The 19,896-nt window shown below is 40.9% G+C and overlaps 1 protein-coding gene across 2 annotated transcripts in view; it reads right to left on the bottom strand.

Annotated features, from left to right (window-relative positions):
* Positions 1 to 3,282: 3,282 nt before the first annotated feature.
* Positions 3,283 to 19,896, bottom strand: part of FLI1 (Fli-1 proto-oncogene, ETS transcription factor) — a 110,530-nt gene continuing 93,916 nt past the window's right edge. The window contains exons 6-9 of one of the 2 annotated variants that reach the window (XM_016139147.2): positions 9,838 to 9,903; positions 8,443 to 8,502; positions 6,511 to 6,558; positions 3,283 to 5,280 (exon numbers count right to left, since the gene is read on the bottom strand). In XM_016139147.2, the coding sequence (XP_015994633.1) occupies positions 4,751 to 5,280; positions 6,511 to 6,558; positions 8,443 to 8,502; positions 9,838 to 9,903 (704 nt within the window). In that variant the 3' untranslated portion in view covers positions 3,283 to 4,750. The remainder of the gene's footprint in view (positions 5,281 to 6,510; positions 6,559 to 8,442; positions 8,503 to 9,837; positions 9,904 to 19,896) is intronic. The other variant, XM_016139148.2, reaches the window with a different exon arrangement.

The raw sequence follows: 19,896 nt of genomic DNA, 5'->3' as shown, positions 1-19,896 counted from the left end.
TCCTCCTGAGAGAGTGCTGGACACAAGCCCAGCACTGCTGTTGATGGTGGAAGAACCCTGGTGGCAGATCCCCAGCCAGATGAGGGAGCAGGGCCGGACAGCAGGGCCGCCAGGCTCAAGGGTTGCTCCCCAAAGTGCTAGCTTTTCAATAGTTTTTAAGGTGACATGTTCACATGATGATTGTTAATGAATAGATATTAAAGGAATTAGAGTGTGAAATTAAGTCCACAGGTGACTTACAGAAAGCACTGTATTATCTTTTTCTTTTTCTTTTTTTCTTTCTTTTTTTCTTATTTTTGTTTTATTCTCTCAACAACCATTGCCTTAGCCTGGTGGCACCTTGGCTTAGGAGAGACAGATGTTCCTTTCTGCCCCAGCGTTCCAAAACCTTTTGCTCTCATTTGGCCTAAATTAGTCACACCCCATCTGAGGGTGCATACTTTATGAATTACCCATGAACTAAATAAACATTGTGCATATTTATTGTTCAATTGCATGCAGATATTACTGGTTGAATAAAATAATAATCATTTTTGATGTTATTGAAATTCTGGCGGCCATTGACCATTAAAAATGTTGCCCAACAAGAGATATTGAAAACATAGCTTTTTTTGTGTAGGAGTCAACAATATTCTTTGACTCTAAAAAATATGACCTCCTGCTCAAAAGGGTTGTTGGCCAGTATCCTAAACTGCGGGGAAGACCAGTTCCAGTAGAACCGCTCGCAATTGTGCCACGCTCCTCTCTGCTTGGCTCGCACTGTTTGTTAGAATAAATAAACTTCATGGCATCATTGCAGAATGATTGAATGGGGAAAATCCAGAACTAGAAGCCAGGAGGGCAAAGATCTTGTTTGTCCTCTGCCACTAGCCAGCTGGATGCCCTTGAGTAAGCTAGTAAATCCTAAATCTGGGCATTATAGGGGACTAAATGCCAGCCCTTCCTCCACTCAAATGCTTTTAAGGAGAAAATGGTGTCCTGGTCCTGTTAGGGAGTGGACTAGCTCCCTAAATGTGTAATAAATCACTGAGAAACAAGTTCAAGGGGCAAGATTTGGTCAAAGTTCCAAGACTTTGTAGAGCTGGTAAACGTAAGTCAGTGTTTGAATGGGGTGTAAATAACAATATATATGGAGCCACTTTAAAATGGAGCCAGAGCTGCCAAGTCAGAGGAACTGCCTTGCAGGTCTTATGTCTCAGATCTTTAGAATGTGAAAATAGGGCACAGGAACCTTTAAAGTGGGCCCAACCCACCTTGTTTACCAAGGAACTGTTTGCAAAGATAAACAAAAGGCAATTATTCTGACTATTGGGCTGATGACTACTAGACTGAAAATTAAAAACATTGTTTAAATTAGTATCACTCTGTTTGGTTACCTGCACCAATAGAAATATCCTTCATTGATGTAATTATTCCCCTTCCCTCTCCCCTTTTTATAAACACCCATTGTCTTTGTCTTCTAATTGGAACACTATTTGGGCTTCTGCTTGAATCAGTATTTCCCGAATAGCTATTCTTATTGATTTCAATAAATGCTGTTTCCTCTCATTTTGAAAGGCCTTTTTTATTTTTAGGTGAACAAGAACATATAAAGAAACCCTCTTCAAAGGAAGAACTCCCAATGGAACGAGTTTCCTTTATGTGCCTCCATTTACCCCAATGAATACTTTGCAGATTGATGGCAAAATTGCTTGGCTGAGATGGAGACATCCAAAAGAATTCAGCTAAACTATTCTTAAACATACCTAACCTTCATGATTTCTCTCTTTCTTGAGCCACTAATACCAAGTTTTAATTTTCTCCTTTCTTAGAAGTCAATAGAAAACCCTGACAGATGTGCACATACACATTGATTCCTCTAAACACTAACTTTCTTGTTGAGCGTTGACAATAGGAGATATGCGATATAAAGAAAGTGGAAGAAAATATTAGAATTTCAGTTTTGATTTATTTTTATATTACCTTTTAAAATATTCTATTTTGTGTTTATTTTATAATGTAAATAATGATAATGTAACAATTTGTATATATGATTCATAAATCAGTGTGCATATATTGAGAATATTTGCTTAACAAATTTTTTAATGGAAAGGTGCAAGTTAAAAAAGAAATTGGAGGCCATCTTTCTGGAGCACATCACATTTTGTCTAGGTAGACATATTATCTAGAAGGTACTCAGCAATACCTAGGGAATATTATAGTCTAATTTCTCATAATATCAAGGAATTTCTAGGCCTCATTCTCTTTCATTATAAAATAGAGGGACCGAAACAAGTTACTTAACAGTGAAGCAGCTTGAATCAAGGTCTTCCTTGGGACCTTAAAAATCTGCATGAACCATAAAATCTGGGCATGAGATCAGAGGAAGCTGGGCCATTTTATTTTCTGTCAGAATATCAGCAGGACAGTCACTAGGATTTGAGGAGCTTGGGGGATGCAACAGAATGAAGTCTGAGTCTATCCTAGATGGGCCTGTCTGCTTGGTACTGGTTCTTGGACACGGATTATTCATGGCCTTGGCTATCATCCTAAGAAACTCTTTTAGGCTGGAGGAAAATTTAAATAACATTAAAAAAATCTCTGCAAACATCATCAACAATGTGAAGGTTAATTTTAACTATCAACTTGACTGGGCCACAGGGTGCCCAGATCAAACATTATTTCTGGATATGTACGTGTGGGTGTTTCCAGAGGAGTCAGAATTGGAATTGGTGGATTTAGTGAAGGAGATTGCCTTTCTCACTGCATCAACCAATCCATTGAGAGTCTGAATAGAACAAAAAGGCAGAAGAAGGAAATCACCCCTCTGCTTGAGCTGGGACATTTCTCTTCTGCTGCACTTAGTCTTGGGTTTACATCATCAGCTCTCCTGGCCTTTGGGTTTAGACTAGAACTACATCCTTGGCTTTCCTGGGTCTCCACCTGGCAGACAGCAGACCATGGGACTTCTCAGCCTCCATAATCACCTAAGTTATTTCCTCATCATCTCTCTCTCTCTCTCTCTCTCTCTCTCTCTCTCTCTCTCTCTCTCTCTCTCTCATATCTCTCTCTCTATCATCTCGATCTTGATCTCGATCTAATCTCATACTGGTTTCTGGTTTTGTTCCTCTTGAGAACCCTAACACAAAACATAATCAAAACTATATTGATTTTGCACTTTCTACTGTAATGCGGTATATATATTTGAAAAATCTTCATGGTGCAAGAGGTAAATAGAAAACTTCCTCTGGGAAAACCCTTTAACCTAATAGGGGATAAATAAGAAAACAATGTCCTTAGTTCTGAGAGAAAAAGGCACAATTTATTTAGTCAAATTATTTTACAACATAGTCTTCATTGACAGTTGTCAGCTTAACACTTAATATAGTTTAAAAAAAGTCAACGATTACCTGCAAAATTATATATATTTTAATATCTAAAAAATATGATGCATATATAGGAAAGAAAATCCCTTGTATACACAAGGGAAGGTTTGATTGCTCTTTTCAAAGTCGTGATGATTGCAGTACGGTTACTTTCAAACATTTCCAAAGCATAAAGATTTAAATGGATTGCTTTTGCTTGCTCGTGCATGTCTGTTAAATAACTGCACCAGTGCATCTCTTTCTAGTAAGTCAGTGACTTAAACATCCTGTGTTCTTTTCAGCAACAGTGACACTATGCATTTTAAAACCAGTTATAAAAACATACAAACAGCCCAAATGTACAGATTGACAAAAGATGTACAAATTACATTTAAAAAAATAACAACCACTGATTTGATTGTAAAATTGCATTTGTGACCGAGGTCAACTCGTTTATTTATTCTTTTTAATTTTTTAATTATTTATTTTTTAATATTGTGAGCTATAGGAAAATAACTCTGTATAATTTATACAGTAAGTTGCCTTCTGAATGAGTGACTCTGGACTGATGGTCTGACAAGCGCACAGCGCTTGCGGATCTGTTTGTTTTTAGAAATCCCTAAGACTTTTCTAAGTTCTGGGACCCACTGTCATTATTTAAAAAAAAAAAAAAGTTATTTAATTCTCTGTCCTTCAGAAATGTCTGCATTTGCATTAACATTTCTTAGTTCACATCCTGACTATTTATAGAGAGAATGGTCGGCATAGTACATATTGCCCACTGAGAAATTTTGCAATGCCCATGGTTTCTTAAATACACATACATGTTCTTTCTTTTAAATTCCAGTTGGGTGAAAACTTCACTGGCCATACAACCAATGTTCCAGTTACCATCCACTGAATTTGATCTTCCTAAAACAAGATTATAAGCTTCCTGCCTCTATTTTCACTAAGTCTCAAACCAGAGCATAACTGGTTAAGTCCATGATTCTTTATCATACTGAACCCTACAAGGTCCATGATATGACCCGTGTATTGATAAGAAACTGCTTTGGTCATAAAAAGATAAAGAAAATCTACAGTTTCTTTTGTAGAACCATGGTACAACCATTCCAGTAATCTAAATATTCAACTCATAAAATGATAGGAGATTGAGAATCCAAACTGGCCTACTGGCCCATAGAATTATCCATCTCTTTGTTCAAGGTAGAGGAAGCAAAAGTTACCAACATTAAAAAAAAAAAAAAAGAATTTTTTAAAAGAACAAATACAAAGATTCTATCCAACAAGAAAGAACATCCAGTTTTGTTTCCTCTTCAAGGCCAAATATGTCCTTTAGAGTCCAAAGTATTCCAGGAAGTGTGAAGAATGGCGCTTCAGCTAGAAGGCCACCGATGATTAAGCTTCTAGTAGTAGCTGCCTAAGTGTGAGGGCACGTGGGTGTTAGGATGGCGGGGGACATTGGGGTTGGGGTAGATTCCACCCGTGGGGGAGGTCCAGTATTGTGAGGCTGCTCCAAAGAAGCTGGAGGAAGTGACGGGCATGGAGGTTGGGTGAGGAGGGACAAAGTTCACCTTTTGTTGATGGGCGTGGTAGGAAGGCATGTAGGAGATATCAGAAGGGTACTTGTACATGGACGACTCAGTTGGATGTGGCTGCAGAGCCTGGGCAATGCCATGGAAGTCAAATTTGTAGGCATACCTTTTGCCATGCACTTTGGTCATAATGTTTTTATCATAGTAGTATCGGAGGGCCCGGCTCAGCTTGTCATAATTCATGTTGGGCTTGCTTTTCCTCTCCCCCCAGCGCCTGGCCACCTCATCGGGGTCCGTCATTTTGAACTCCCCGTTGGTCCCCTCCCAGGTGATACAGCTGGCGTTGGCACTATCGGAGAGTAGCTCAAGGAGGAATTGCCACAGCTGGATCTGCCCACTTCCTGCAGACGGTGAGAGGAACCGGAGAAAACAGAATATTTCAGCCTGAGGGAGTCAGAATCTAATTCCCAAAATGCAAGATCCTCTCACTCTTTATTTCCTTTTACATTCAGAATTTACTGGACAGCCCCTTCTTTTCACTGTTGACTTGCTTTTCTGTTTGCCACTGAGATTGGTATCACAAACATGGTTAGACCTTAAAATAATTTGCCCCAAGGCTTAGTAAAATGTGCTGTGGGTAATGAGGTACAAGATGGCCCCAAACTAGCTATGTGATTTTTTGGGCAAGCCACATCCATCCCTTTAGGCAAGACTTTTGAATCTCTTCTTCTATAAAGGCCTGAATCACTATGAATCTGTGCTAAGTGAGGAAGTCCTTACAGGTAGTCTCCATTAGAGTAAAAGAGTTGGACCAGGGGACTACTGTCAGAGTTATAGGGAGAAAGTGTGGCACAGACTTTAGGCTAGACAGGACATGGAATGCTCCTTGGCTGAGCCCTAGAGCTTGGCTCTCAGCTCTGCGTTCTACAGAGAAGAACACGGGCAGAGAGAAAAGCAACAGGAGAGGGACCTGGGTGGCTTCTTTTCCATCTGGGCAGGAATGGCCAGGCACTGAAAAATGGGCCTAGGGGCCCTGGCAACATTAGTTCCCCAGGATGAGGAGGTGTGGGCCTCACTCCTGCACAGGGCTTATCAGCTCACATGCTCAGCGCTCTTGATTTAGAGCTCACTTGAGAGTTATTTGTGATAATAAACTCTTAAAACATATTTTCAAGTTTCTTTTTCCTGCAACCTTTCAGGGACACATCTCTTTCATAAGACCAAATAGCTCTGCAACACATTCGAAAGTTAAGAATAAAATGCCTTTGGAATATTTATTCACTTGTACCTTGTACGAGGAAGATAACTGAGAGCTCACTGGAGTTGTTTCCACCTCCCTGGCTCATCTTTTTCTACTGAAACTTCTACATGTGCCATTTACGACTAATCCAAACCCCAGGGCTAATGTTCATTTTCCAGAAACATCCTCAGCTAATGGGCATTTATTGCCACTGAATAGCAAGCCATGACCTCCCATTTGTACATGAGAGAAACAGATGTTGAACATTTCAAGGAAAAAAGTACACATTACTTTATAGTCAGGTGTCTGAGCTTAGGACAGAGGTCTCTGTGACCTCACAAAGCAATGGAACATTCTGGAAAGAAAACCTGGCAGGCCAAAGTCAACTCACCGGGGTTGGCTAGGCGACTGCTGGTTGGGCCCAGGATCTGATATGGATCTATGGAAATGAAAAAGAAAATTTGCTTCACTGTTATTAAAAATAGAAAAACAACATATTAACAATAAGAATACCCCAACGGTTTATACTTTATTTCAGTATCATAGGAAAGCCTAATTTCAGACAACTTGACTGCTTTTATTTACAGACCTCAAAAGCTCATGATCACAGTTATGGTTCATCTCAGTATTTACAGGGAATAGTAGTAACATCATTTCTTTTGCATTTAGTGTCTACAATTTGTAGATAATGCTGTCATTACCTTAGAGTAATGAAACTGTTTGGAAAGGAACTAATATTTAATCATAATGAATAAGGTAAACATGGCTTATTAAATGGGCTTAAAGAAGGTCTAATAATTACTGATCTTTAAAAGCTCTGTCTGTTACTAAAAACTTTACAGATCTCTTTTTTCTGATGTAGCATAAAAAATACATGCCTGAAAATCAAGTAGCCTGGGTTCCAGCCCTAGCTGTTATAAACTAAATAACTCATTGGACAATCTTCGGGTATTAGTTTTCTCACCTGCCAAGTGAGCGGGCTGGGCTACTAGAGTCCTTGGTTCCCTTCTAGAACAACATTCTGTGGTTTTTAAGCTTAGAAGTGTCAACACTAACCAGAACCTGTATTTTAACTAAAATATGACCGTTACTGATATCTCAGCTTACTTAGAACTTATGTGACTATTTAGCCATTAAAAAATCTTTGAAATATTGGTTTTATGTGAGGTTTTTCATCTTTTTCTCAGGTGAGGAAATCATGGTAGAGAGCTGGATTACAACTCGGCCAAGTTGTCAAATGCTTGTTAAAATTTTACTAATTTTACAGTTATAATTTCAGTTTTTAAAAATCAACATGATCTAGGGTTTCTACTTATAGCCATAAATTAACTTGAAGAGTCTTTAAGGCCATTCGGCCTATTCTTTTCATATACAGTGTGACAACTAAAATTTTTTTTGGCAGGCCATATCTGATTTTGTTGTTTTGGGGATTCTTTAAATCCTCTATGTCAAATCCTCTCTGTCTGGCTTGTGTTTCATAGTCAGCAAGTTCTTTCTTAACTTTCCTGATGAATTGTAAGTCAATTTTCTATTGTTCTATCTTCAGTGGAGATGAAAAACAGTGTTTGCCGATCCTTAAGCAAATGGCTTGTTCGGAACTTAATCTTAGCTATGTCACATAAAGAAGCCATGGCTGGCGTGGGGAGATGGCACAAAAGCCATCTTTAGGTATATGAAGGAGCAAGATTTCTCCAGAGGGTAAACTAGGAAGCTTGAATGAAAGTTATAGGGAGGGGGACTTTGGCTCAAATAGTGGACTTAAGCCCAGCTAGGTAGTGAGCTCCCTGTTGTAGAAGTGAGGTAATCATAAGACAGATGTAACAGAGGGATGCTATAGACCTAGATGTCTCTAAGCTCCTTTCTAATACTGAGAATGTCCAATTCCGTGGCTTTAAAGATTCCCATGCCTAAATTGTTAAGTAGATCCATCACAGAATGAGAGTATTTCTGAAACTAAGGTTTGGTGAAACATACAAGGCTTGGAGAGCAACTTGGGAAGGTGGGGTTATAATCCTCATAAACTAGCTGTGTGGGTTTTAGCAAATCACTTCACTTCTCTGGTCTTCAGTTGCTTTATTTTACAAAATGAGGCATTGGAAAATTTCATCTTTAATATTCCTTTCACCTCTGATATTTCACAAGTCTCTACCTGTTGTTAGTACCTGTTACTTGATTTACAGATCTATTACTGAGAGTCAAACATGGACCCTTTTTGGAAGAGAAAAGTGATGACAAATGAAGCATATTGTTTAAACCCTCCTCAGTTGACTTCATGGAATCAACAGTTGCATAAAAAGCAGAAGAGGGTATCATGGACAGGTACCTGGTTGGGGCCGTTGTTCAGTATTCTTACTCATTGTTTGTGCTCCTGCAAGGGGGGGACCTGCGGCAAGAGAAAAAGAAATATGGTAAGTGGGGCCACTACTCATGAGAGGAGAGAAACATCTTGTCAAATGCCTCTCAGAAGGAAGATAAATTTGCTTTCTCATTCATTCATTCATTCATTCTCCACTCACTAATTTATCATGTTATTTCATAAATATTTCTCTAGAACTTACAATATATGTGTTGGCGCTATTCTTGGTGCTAGAGATCACTATGAACCAGCAGCTCCTGTTAGAACTTACATGTTAATGGGGCATCATATGGTATGTAGCCGGTTTAGCCCATCTCACTCCACCGTCCAACAACCTTAGTGACCTCTCATTGACTAAAAAATCAAGGTCGATCTTTATAGTGTCCCTCGTGCTCCCTTCCTTACCTTTCCAGACTTCTTTCCCTTCACGCATCCTAAATTCCAGAACCTGGAGTCTTTGCTGACTGTCAGACATGTGGACCTTGATGTCTTTTCCTGGCCCCCCCTTCTGGAAGGGTCTGTTCTCCCCATCTCTGCAAGTCCTAATCCTGCCCCTCCTCGAGAGCCAACTCAAATGCTTCCAGGTCCACAAGGCTTCCTCAGAACCACCCGGATGAAGAGTGATTTGTGTGTGTGATCCCTCTTCCCTGTTGGTCTATGCCTGATTCGTCTTTGTAAACCCCAGAGTGCTGGGCACATAGTAAACATGTAATTAATACATATAATGAAAGGGAACTTGGTTATTGCTGGGACATTAATTTGTAATCTAACCTCTTTCTTGAAAGAATTCCATTCATGTGCTTGGTATTTTACTTCCTGGAGATAGCAAGATTGACAAATTCTGGTTCAGAATTTTGAATCCTCTCTTTCCTTTCTCTCTTATAGGGAGATTTTGAGTCAGACATCAACTCAATTTGATGTCTCAGACTCTTTCCATCTCCTCATCAGATTATCCTACATCTTAGCCTTTTATGAAATAGGGATAATGATGTTGGAATGACCAAGCCTCCACAGTTCCAGAAGCAAGGTTACAGAGGGTTTGTTTTCATCATTTAAATGACAGCATCCAAATCCAGTGACCTTCTTCTCACACAGAGCCTTGTCTAGAGAAACCTGACTTCAATAATTCCAAAACCAAAGGCAACAAAACAAAACTCAAAACACCTGAATGAAAACCCCACACCTTCTTTCAAAGAGCGGGTATCACTGATGAGCCCTGAATTGGCAGTTAATTTTGATGTTTACTCAAAAAAAACAGGAAAACAAATCCTCATTCCTATCCTCTTTTAACCCATGGCTTTGTTTTCGACCCCATCCTTGGAAAAATGTTTTCCTCCCAAAGGTAGAGTGATGTTTACTTACTTTTGTTGAGGCCAGAATTCATATTATTGCCCCATCCTCCTCTCCTGACTGAGTCGTAAGAAGGATCTAATGAAAAACAACAAATTGTCATATATCAAGCACCTCCTGCTTTTCACAAAGGCTGCACGAAGATGACCTTTCAGTAACCAGGAGAAATGAAAGTTAATGCAACATTAGCTCTTAAGCATCACTAAATTTTGGAAGTGTGTTCTTTCCCTGGGGCAAGGGTGGAGTGAGTGGAAGGAACACGGACACTCTGATTGGGAGCCTAAGTAACCAACCGGAAGAACCCTGAATTTGAAGTCTGAGGAATGGTTCAAGTTGGCATTATTTGTTGTGAGACCTTGGATGAATCATAAGACATCCCGGAGCCTCAACCTTCTGTAATATAAAAAAAAAAATTTACGTGATTTATCTACTTGCTAGAGTCATGCAAATGTTTTGAACTGAATGTTTATGTTCCCCCCAAATTCATATGTTTATATCTAACCTCCAATGCGATGGTATCAGGAGGTGTGGTCTTTGGGAGATAATTGGGTCATGAGGGTGGAGCCCTGAGGGATGGGATTAGTGACCATAGAAGAGGTTGTAGAGCCAGCTTTCCCTTTTCCTCCTATGTGAAGACACAGCAGGAAGTCAGCAGTCTGCAGTCCAGAAGAGGACCCTCACCAGAACCCGACCGACCATGACTTCCAACCTCCAGACATGTGGAAAATAAATTTCTGTTGTTTATAAGCCACTCGAATCTATAGTGTTTTGTTAAAATGGTTCCAGTGGGCTAAGAGGTAATGACCAAATGAGACAACATATGTGAAGTTTTTTACATATATAAACTAATGCAAGTTTGGAAAGAAAAAAAAAATTGTCTATAGCAGCACTGAAGAGATGGGCAGATTCAAGACTCCATGGGAAGAAAGCTCAGGCCCATGATGTTTCAGGTGGCTGACTCCAGCCCCTTTCTTTAGCACACTGATGTTGTGGGTGATACCTTGGAAGTGTGAGCACAGTCCAGGTTCTCCCAGGCCCCTCATGCTTTTCTATTGAGAGTGGAGAAGTTTGGGCCTGAGGATTACAGAGAAGGAAAAAGGCCAGAGGTATGGGGGCTTGAAAAACAAACGAAGGGGTAGACAGATGCCTCCTGCCTGGAAATGACTAGAACCTTGCTTCAAAATTGCTATGGAATCTATTTCATTGAACCCAAACATTTATGATCCCAACCTCTTTCTTGAAAAAAATCCACATGCCTCCATAATCATGTTCAGAAATGGCTTCCCTAACTGGCTGGAAACTTCCCATTTTCCTTTCTCGTGGTGTGAGTCCCGTTGAGACATTGAGCAGAAATAGCAGAAGAGCTTAAGGATACAGAATTATGACTTTCAAAGTCTTTCCATAAACAACAAAGAAACCATGAAAACCATCCGAACAAATGGAGCACAAACCTCATCAAACAACAGCCTAACAGGGTGAAACACAAACCATCCCCTCCACCCCTTCTGAGCCTCTCAAATTAGAATAAGAACTGCAAAGATGGATGGGCTCATCTGATTGTCTGTTCTCATTGTTTCTGGCTAAGAAGAACCAAAAGACAGGGACAATTTTCTTGTGGAAAAATCCACGTGCAGATGCACATTCCTCCTGGCTCTGGAAAAGCCAGTGCAGTTTTTAAATTACAGTCTTTAGCGACTGGCATGAAAAGCAAAACAGAAAGTGAGGATGGTGGCAATGGGGGAGGAAGAGCAGGGAAGGGGACATGCGGAAAACAAAGATCAACTCATTTAAGTCGTCTGTTTTTATTTTTATTTGACTCTCCCCACCCCCACAATTCTTCATGCACATAGATTATTCTGCTTGCTTAAAAACAACATAAAACAAAAACAAAAACCCAACTTGTTTACGAGCTTGGAATGAGGTTGAAGGCTCTCATGGGCATTTTCTGGGCTGTCATGCAGGGGTCTGTAGTGTGTGAAATGTTGGTATAAGCCAAAAGAAAGGCGAGATTCTTCAAAGTTTTTTCTGTGGTAGGGGGATGCTGGTTAGGTATCCAGTAATTTATTTCAGAGTGATTTCTGCAATGTATTGTGTGCTTGGCCATAGAGCGGACTTGAAGTAATATGAAATGCATTCCCTGTCCTTACATTTATATATGAGAAGATAACTAAGATTGTGAGGAAATATGGGTAATTGATTAAAAAGTGGTGGAGACTTTCAGGCTACTGAAGGTTAAGGAGGGAGAAGTGAGTGTAACTGGGGCCATGTGACCTGGGTAAGACCTTATTAGAGAGAAGAGAGTGAATAATGCAGGCAGGAATAAGGAAGAAGTGGGTGGTGAGATGTGAAAGTGATATCTGGGGGATAACCATGGGGGAACTGCAGGACTGAAGTAGAGGAATGGGTAGGGAGAAAGGGCTAGAAGAGAAGGCCAAGGTCATGTTCAAGGCCATGTAATGGCAGCTCAGCAAGCTTAATGACCTTGGGTTACAGCCAGTGGAAGCCCAGAGATGTTTTGGGCATGCAGCAATGCCGTGAAAGCAGGGTGTGGTGAAGAACGAAGCTTGTGGTGGTGTGTAGAATGGGTTGGAGTGCCTGGAGGAGGTGAATCTAGCAGGAACAGAACAGAAAGTGGAATAGAAGGTGACAAGTTCATGCAAAAAGAAAAAAACAAATCACTAAGTTCCAGGAATTGGTGTGTGTTATTTGAAGTCCTGACTTGCCTTCTGACTTGCTGTAATGTGAAAATCTCTGTCTCATAGTTTTCTAATCAATATTTCTACTCAATCATTCATTTATTGAAGGCTTCCATTCTATATTAAAGCTATGTTACATGCATCCAGAGTCATCTTTTTTAGCACAAACTATGGCTAAGGCTATCATTACCATTGACTTCTTATCAACTTTTCCTCCTATTCTTTTATTGTAGCTCCAGGGACTGAGTAGATGTGCAAAAGTTACAGAATGCATGGATGAATTCCCTGTAACCAACAGAGGGTGGTTGATGGCTGCCATTTTCTGTAACTCTAAGTTTGAAGTTGATGCCTTATCAGGAAGTGTTCATCAGCCTCCATCTTGGCAGCGATACATTGGGACCTGCAAAGCTGTTAGGACGTGATTCTCCCACAGGCCTACCTAGGGGTTGGGGGTGGGGAGCCTAACTGAGAAGATGATTGCAGTCCCAACCAACCCGTAAGTCCTCTAGTAGGAAAAAAGGAAGCAATAGAGACAGAGAGGCTAGTAGCAATCTGTCTGAATTGTGTCCTCAAGGTGAAGTTAAGAGAGACATTAATAGCAAAGAGTCATGCTGGTGGCTGCTGTCTTTAGCCAACAGTCAGGGAGCAGTGTGTGGAATCTGAGCAATAAAGAATGTAAGTCTCACTCCCATTGCTTTTTCATCCCCACCTATTTGCATGGAAAGTCCTGCCCCTGGCGCCTGAGCCACGAAGGACAAACCAAGTCCATTACTGAGGAGTTTAACAAAAGCACTCTGTGGGCACTGGGGTTTCACGGGGACATCCACTAAATGTAAGATTTAAATAAAACCAGTATTTCCGAAGTAAGTCCTACTGCAAAGACAAAGCATAAAGATGGATAAGGTCAAAGCCAAGAACCAAGGTCTAGCATAGGTAGATGGATAAGATCAAAGCCAAGAACCAAGGTCTAGCATAGGTCTAGCCTTGGAGACTCAGAGAACCCAGGCAGCCTTGCAGATTAAATGAGATATCTAAGTAAATGCCTGGCACAGTGCCTAGCACCGAGTCAGCCATGGAAAATGTTAGCAAGTAATACTATTATTTGCATCATATGCCTTGCCCTGAATATGGTGCCTTGTTTGTTTTCTGAGATCTGACTTCTGGATGTTTGGACCCAGAAACATGTTCACCAGCCCTATTCAATACATATCAACTTCTCCCTCCCTTCCCCTCTACCTCCTTACTCTGCTCTACTTCTTATTTACCACTGATCAGCTAATCAATAATTAATTGTTGAATGTCGTTTATTGTCTGCATCTCCCAGCTGAATGTCAGGTCCACAGGGATCTTTCTTTTGTTCTCTGATATAATCAAGCATCTACAACAGTATTTATCCCAGAGGAAGCACACAATAAATATTTGTTGAATGAATGGACTGGGCCAATATTTTCTCCTTCTTGCTAAACATACACACTTCCTTTTATTGCTTACTATTTCACTAGCTGAAGAGAATTTGAGGCCTCTGCCCTGATTTCTCCTCACTAAGTGGTCTCTAGGTGACTTAAGTCTGGATGACGAGGAGTGCAGACTGCATGAACTCTGTGTGCCCTCTAAACGTAATGGACAACAGTCCACCTGTTACAAGGCAGAAGCTAACACTTATTCCCACAGGGAAGTCAAGGACTGGATGCCACTTACTGAAGTGGCCTGCATTTTACTTTATATATTTTTAATGTCATTGTCGAAATGAGGTGTTTTTTTTTTTCTACCAGAAATTATGCAAGTAAAAATTTAGCAGTGTGGTCAGCTGTAGTCCCAGACATGCAAACAAAAATATGCTTATAATCAAAACGAAAAAGCCTGGCTCGAGAAGTTAACCGAGCTCCTCACATTTCTGCACAAATGCCATCCCTCCCTGGCCTGACCCCCGGCTGCTGGTCAGCGTGTGGAGAGTTCTCCAGTGGATCCGTGAAGCAACCTGAGTATGCATTGAGCTCCTCTGCCTTACCCTGAATATGGTGCCTGTTGTTTGTTTTCTGAGATCTGACTTCTGAAAACACAAGCTTCATGTAGCAGCCAAGGGCACAGGGTGCAAAAATGTGACCGTTAGGGATATGCAGACAAATTGACAATCTCAGAACTTTCGTGTGGTGGCAGATGGCCTCATCAGCAGAAAAGCACAGATTCTAACAAACTCACTTTTGACTTCAGTAAAGGCTGTCGCCTCCTAGCTTTATAGAGTACCAAAATGACACATCTTATTGTGATTCTTTTCCAGAGGAGTCGCCAAAAGGGCTCTGCCTGGAGTTTGTTTTCAGACAATTTTTCAGATCAATTTTTGCCCAAACAGACAAGAGACCAGAGCCTTGTTGTGAAGAATCTGGGCACTGCCAGGCATTGTGGAGGATTCTGCCTCACGTATATAATGACCTGAACAGTATCTCTATTATGTGATGCTCAGTGTGGCTGAATTTGTCACTAAATGGCCTCTTAGATTCCAGGAGTGCCTCCCTGGGTAGAGAAATATGAGCATGGAGACTTTTTTCTGAAAAGTTTCTGCTGGAAGGGGAAATCTTTTTCCTGGACATGACCTCCTCATAGACATCCCAGTGTTAACTCAGTTTCTGTGTGAAGCTTTTAAATGGTCTTGGAAATATGGCCAAACGTCTCAGGCAAGACGTTTCTTTCTGTTCTGATGTGTACAGTTCCCCATCTGAAGGCCTAGTGTCCTAGGTAATACGTAGCTCTCTGCTTTGTCATGACCTCACCCAGAGGCCAACGATGCAGTGACACCAGCACACAAGAGCCTTTCTCTTCATTTGCTGTGACATAAGGCCACACTCTCAATTACTTGAAGGAAAAAGATGTATTTTCCCTGAAACTTCTCATCGAAGTTCCGGTTGCTGCTGAGTAGGCTGGCAGCATGTAATCCTGTTTATCGTTGGAAAACTCAGCTTCTAAACACAAACCTTTCAGCTTAGGAGTGGGCAAGGCTGCTCATGTTCAGAGCGGAAGCTTCTCTTAGCTCCAGACCCCTTCTTGAAAGCGTGAGGATGACATGGGAGAAAAGCTCTAATAAAGGGACCTTGAAACCCACAGCCTCGAACTTCCTAAAAAAGAGCCAAGTCCAGTAGGAGACATCACTCAGACTCTCACAAGGAAGGACTGCATATGGAGCAACACCCTTGTTGATGGTAGAGGATTGGGCTAGATGATCCCCTCAAACCCCTTTTCTCTCTGTAGTCCTGTTTTCTAATGGCTCAGTCTTTGGGGAGGAGTCTACAGGCCACCAACCCAACTCAGGCTTCTCTCCTCTGGGCTCACTTCCATGCTGCCTTTGACACTGTGCTCCACCTGTGAAAGGCTGCTCTGCTTCTAGAACCTTCCCAACCTACAACTCAGAATCAGCTTCTTGTTGGCCACTGTCTCCACCTTAACGTTTGCCAGTGACCACGCCAGATATCTGACCTACTGGCCTGGCTTCCCACTTCAAAAACAGTGCACCTAGCACATACTGATGAACAGTTATGCAAGGTGTAGGGTTCCTTCGTGGGCCTTGGGGTTACTTCAGGGGTTATAACATGGTATTTAGAATCCAGTTTCCCTGGATTCTGATCCCACTCTGCCATTTACTCTGCTGAGTGATCTTGGTCAAAAGATTACTCTATATTTTGAACCTCAGGTTCTGCTTCTCTAAAATGGATTAATTACAAATGCTTTAAGGGGTTGCTATGAGGATTAAACAAGCATTTCATAAATGGCAATTTAAAAATATACATGTAGTCTTCTAATCTTGCTTATACCTCTAAAAACTTTATCTTGATGAACTGGAGTTAAAAAGCTCATTAAGGAAGGCCTTGGGAAGGAAGAGAAGCCATACAGGAGAGAGGATAATTCCACTCCTGTGCCAGATCAGTGATTCTCAAATTGAAATAAAGGGTGGCTCTCTTTTAAAAGAAGAAATGAATTATTCTGAACCACAGTTTGAGGAACACTGTCCTAAAAGATAGTGAGGGCTGCGGGCTATGGACTGTCTGCTGGTATATTAGGCTTAAGTGTTATCTAGAACCCTTCTTGCTCCCCCAATTGTCAGCTCCCCCAAGTCCCTGCCCAGCTAGCCCTAGAGCTCAGAACTGGGTCCTCACCTCATTTCAACCTGTTCTGTGGGGACAGCCCAGCCTTCACCTCAGTGGCGTGTTATTTTCCAAAGGGCGACAGAGGATCCAGGCTTCCATTGAGACCTCAGGAGGGGGGAAGTATCTAGGGAAGACTTTCTTCAAACTTGGAACTCATAGAAAAAAACATCCTGGATCAGATTTCCTTTGCTCAAGGATCTTGTCCTGGAATCCAACAGCGCCTCGGCTCAGAACTGGCCCTGCTGCGTGGAGTATAATGGAGGTACTGTTTAAGATAGTATAAGTGCAAAGGGAAAAAAGACATATGAGAAAAGTGCTTGAAAAAGCGGATGGTTATTAAGTCTGAAAAGTTTGGAGAGGCAAGTGGCACATTCACCAGGCACAGCCCCGCCACAGTCATGCAAAGCTTCCTGCCGAGCCCGGACCTCTCTTTTATTTTGCTTCTCCTATGTGCTCAGTGTCTAAGTGACATAGAAGTCTAAATGACCTCTTTATTTTGATAAAGCCTCAAAGTGGGATTTCTGAGCCAGCCTTGTGTGGAAAAGCGATTCATACTGACTAGATTAACTGGATGTTTGCCAAAATTCCCTTCCACATTGGGCCATGTAGACACAACTAAATTGCATACTTTTTGGTCAGATCTGCCGGGTAGGGAAAAGAAAACCTAGCAATTCAGTTAGGTGACAGGGCTTGAGGATAAATGAGAGGTGGTCTGTGTTCAACCCCCTCCGCTCTGCTGAGAGCCCTGGTCTGAACCTCTCACGCTGACATTTCAAAATGAGGTTGCTGCTCTGTGTTTCTGGCAATAGAAGATGCAATCTTGTGTCCCAATCTTGTGCGCAATTAAGCTTTGCGTCTTTTTCTTCTCCAAAGTTCTGCAAGTCAAAGGTCACTTGTGAGAGTCTCGTGTTTATTGCCCTTGTCCTGTTTAGTCTTCTCATGCGATTCTTTGTGTACTCATCACCCTTGCTCGGTGATGATCTTTTGGCAGAGAGGGACTGTGTCTTTATCACTTTTGTTTCCCTCTCCTATCCCAAGGTTCTTCCTTTCCCCCAATTTGTTGGACCTAACCAATATCTCATACCTACAACACATTCATTTACTTAACAAAATTGTGTTAAATATCTACTATTGTGCCAGACACAGTTTTCTGTGCTACAAATACAAGTGGTGCCCCCTTATCCATGGTTTCACTTTCTGCAGGTTCAGTTACCAACAGTCCAAAAATATCAAATGGAAAATAAACAATTCATAAATTTTAAATTGTGTGCCATTGAATAGCGTGATGAAATCTCGCATTGCCCTGCTCTGTCCTGGCCAGGACGTGACTCATCCCTGTGTCCAGCATCTCGATGCTGCAGATGCCCCCTGCCCCTCAGTCACTTAGTCGCCCTCTGGGTTATCAGATCAACTGTCTTCGTATCGCTCCAGTTGCATTCAAGTCACCCTTATCTTACTTAGTAACGGCCCCAGACCGCAGGAGTAGTGATGCTGGAAATTTGAAATATGCCAATGAGAAGCTATAAAGTGCTTCCTTTAAGTGAAAAGGTGAAAGTTCTCAATTTAATAAGAAAGAGAAAAATTGTATGGTGGGGTCACTAAGATCTACATTAAGAACACTCAATCCGTGAAATTGTGAAAAAGGAAGATGAAATTCTTGCTAGATTTGCTTTTGCACCCCAAACTACAAAAGTTATAGTCACAGTGTGTGATAAGTACATAGTTAAGATGCAAGAGGCATCAGATTGTGGTTGAAAGACAGGAACAGAAAACATGTTCTGATTGACAGCAATGTGTTGCTCCAGAAAGCACTGAGTCTATACGAAAACTTCAGCAAGGGATCCCCTGAAAGGAGTGACACCAAGCCATTAGTTACAATAAGATATTGAGAGAGAGAGGGACCATATTTACAAAACTTTTATTACAACATATTTTTATAATTGTTCTATCTTTATTAGTTATTGTTGTTAATCTCTTACTGTACCTAATTCATAAATTAAACTTTATCATGGGTATGCATGTATGTATGTATGTATAAGAAAGAAATGTAGTATAAATGGAGTTCATTATTATTGGGGGTTGCAGGTGTCCACTGGGGGTCTCGGATGTATGCTCTGTGGATAAGGAGAGACTTCGTAATGTCTAGACAAACATCTTGGTTCAGTGGAACTTATATTCAAACAAACAGTAAACTACATTGTAGATTACAAAGTGATGAATGCTTTGGAGAAAAAGAAAACACGGGAAGAAGAGTAAGCAGTACTGGGTTGGGGATGGCCTCACTTAAAATAAAATAAGTTGAGCAAAGACTTGATTTTTCCAATGTTTTAAAAATAGAGCTCTCTATAACACTATAATTTTCTTATGAAAAGTGATCCACTCTACATTGATCTCAATGACCTTCTGGAGAGTGCATTCCTTTTTATTTAGTTCTTTATCTAAAATGAGAATTACCTTGTGTTGGAAGACAACAAAATCAGCTAAAAAATTTAACAATGTCTTTTTGATATACGGGTGAGGGAACAGATGAGCTGAGCCTAGTCTAGTAAAGAGTTCAACAATTTTTGCATGTGTAAAATCAGGCTAATTGCCAAATCTGTGTGGTCTTAGACTCACACTGACTTAGAATTGCCATTTAAATCAAGAAACTTAAAATGCAAACCCTTCCTATGATTTGCCTTTTGACCTGGATCTGAAGTGGTTTTCAGGAAAGGGCAATTCTCTGGGGTCAGTGTGGGAAGAGTGAACAGGTGAGTTCATCTTGAAGGAAGAGGCTATCTCTGTGGCCTGGTTGGTGAGCATGAAATTCTTCCAACCCTGAGTCCTGAATCTACACAACAAGAGCACAGTAGTGAAAGAAAAAGAACTATTAAATCTTAGTAGGTGGAATGTGGTCCCACTTAACATAATAGAATCAGAGGCTTCTTTTCAGGCTGGAAGCTACCTCAGACATTATCTAAACCAGACATGCAAATTAGCACAGGCCTGGAGGCCTAAAGCCCAAAAGAAATCATATAAAGACATATAAGAATTTTAATAGATATTGAAAGTATGAGTCATAGCATAAAAACTTCCTTTCTCTAAACTCCTTTAGGATATTGGGCAGGACTGATAATTATTTTACAGGCAGGCCGAAGACATTTTAAGCTTAAATATTTTTCAAAATAATACCAAGAACAATTTTCATCTCTTTGGAAGAGTGGTACCTAAATCTTACCAAGCATAAGGTTGTTTTGTGG

Source organism: Rousettus aegyptiacus, unplaced genomic scaffold (genome assembly GCF_014176215.1).
Source record: "Rousettus aegyptiacus isolate mRouAeg1 unplaced genomic scaffold, mRouAeg1.p scaffold_m13_p_5, whole genome shotgun sequence".
Classification (NCBI taxonomy): Eukaryota; Metazoa; Chordata; class Mammalia; order Chiroptera; family Pteropodidae; genus Rousettus; species Rousettus aegyptiacus.
This window is presented reverse-complemented; position numbering and strand designations above follow the sequence as displayed.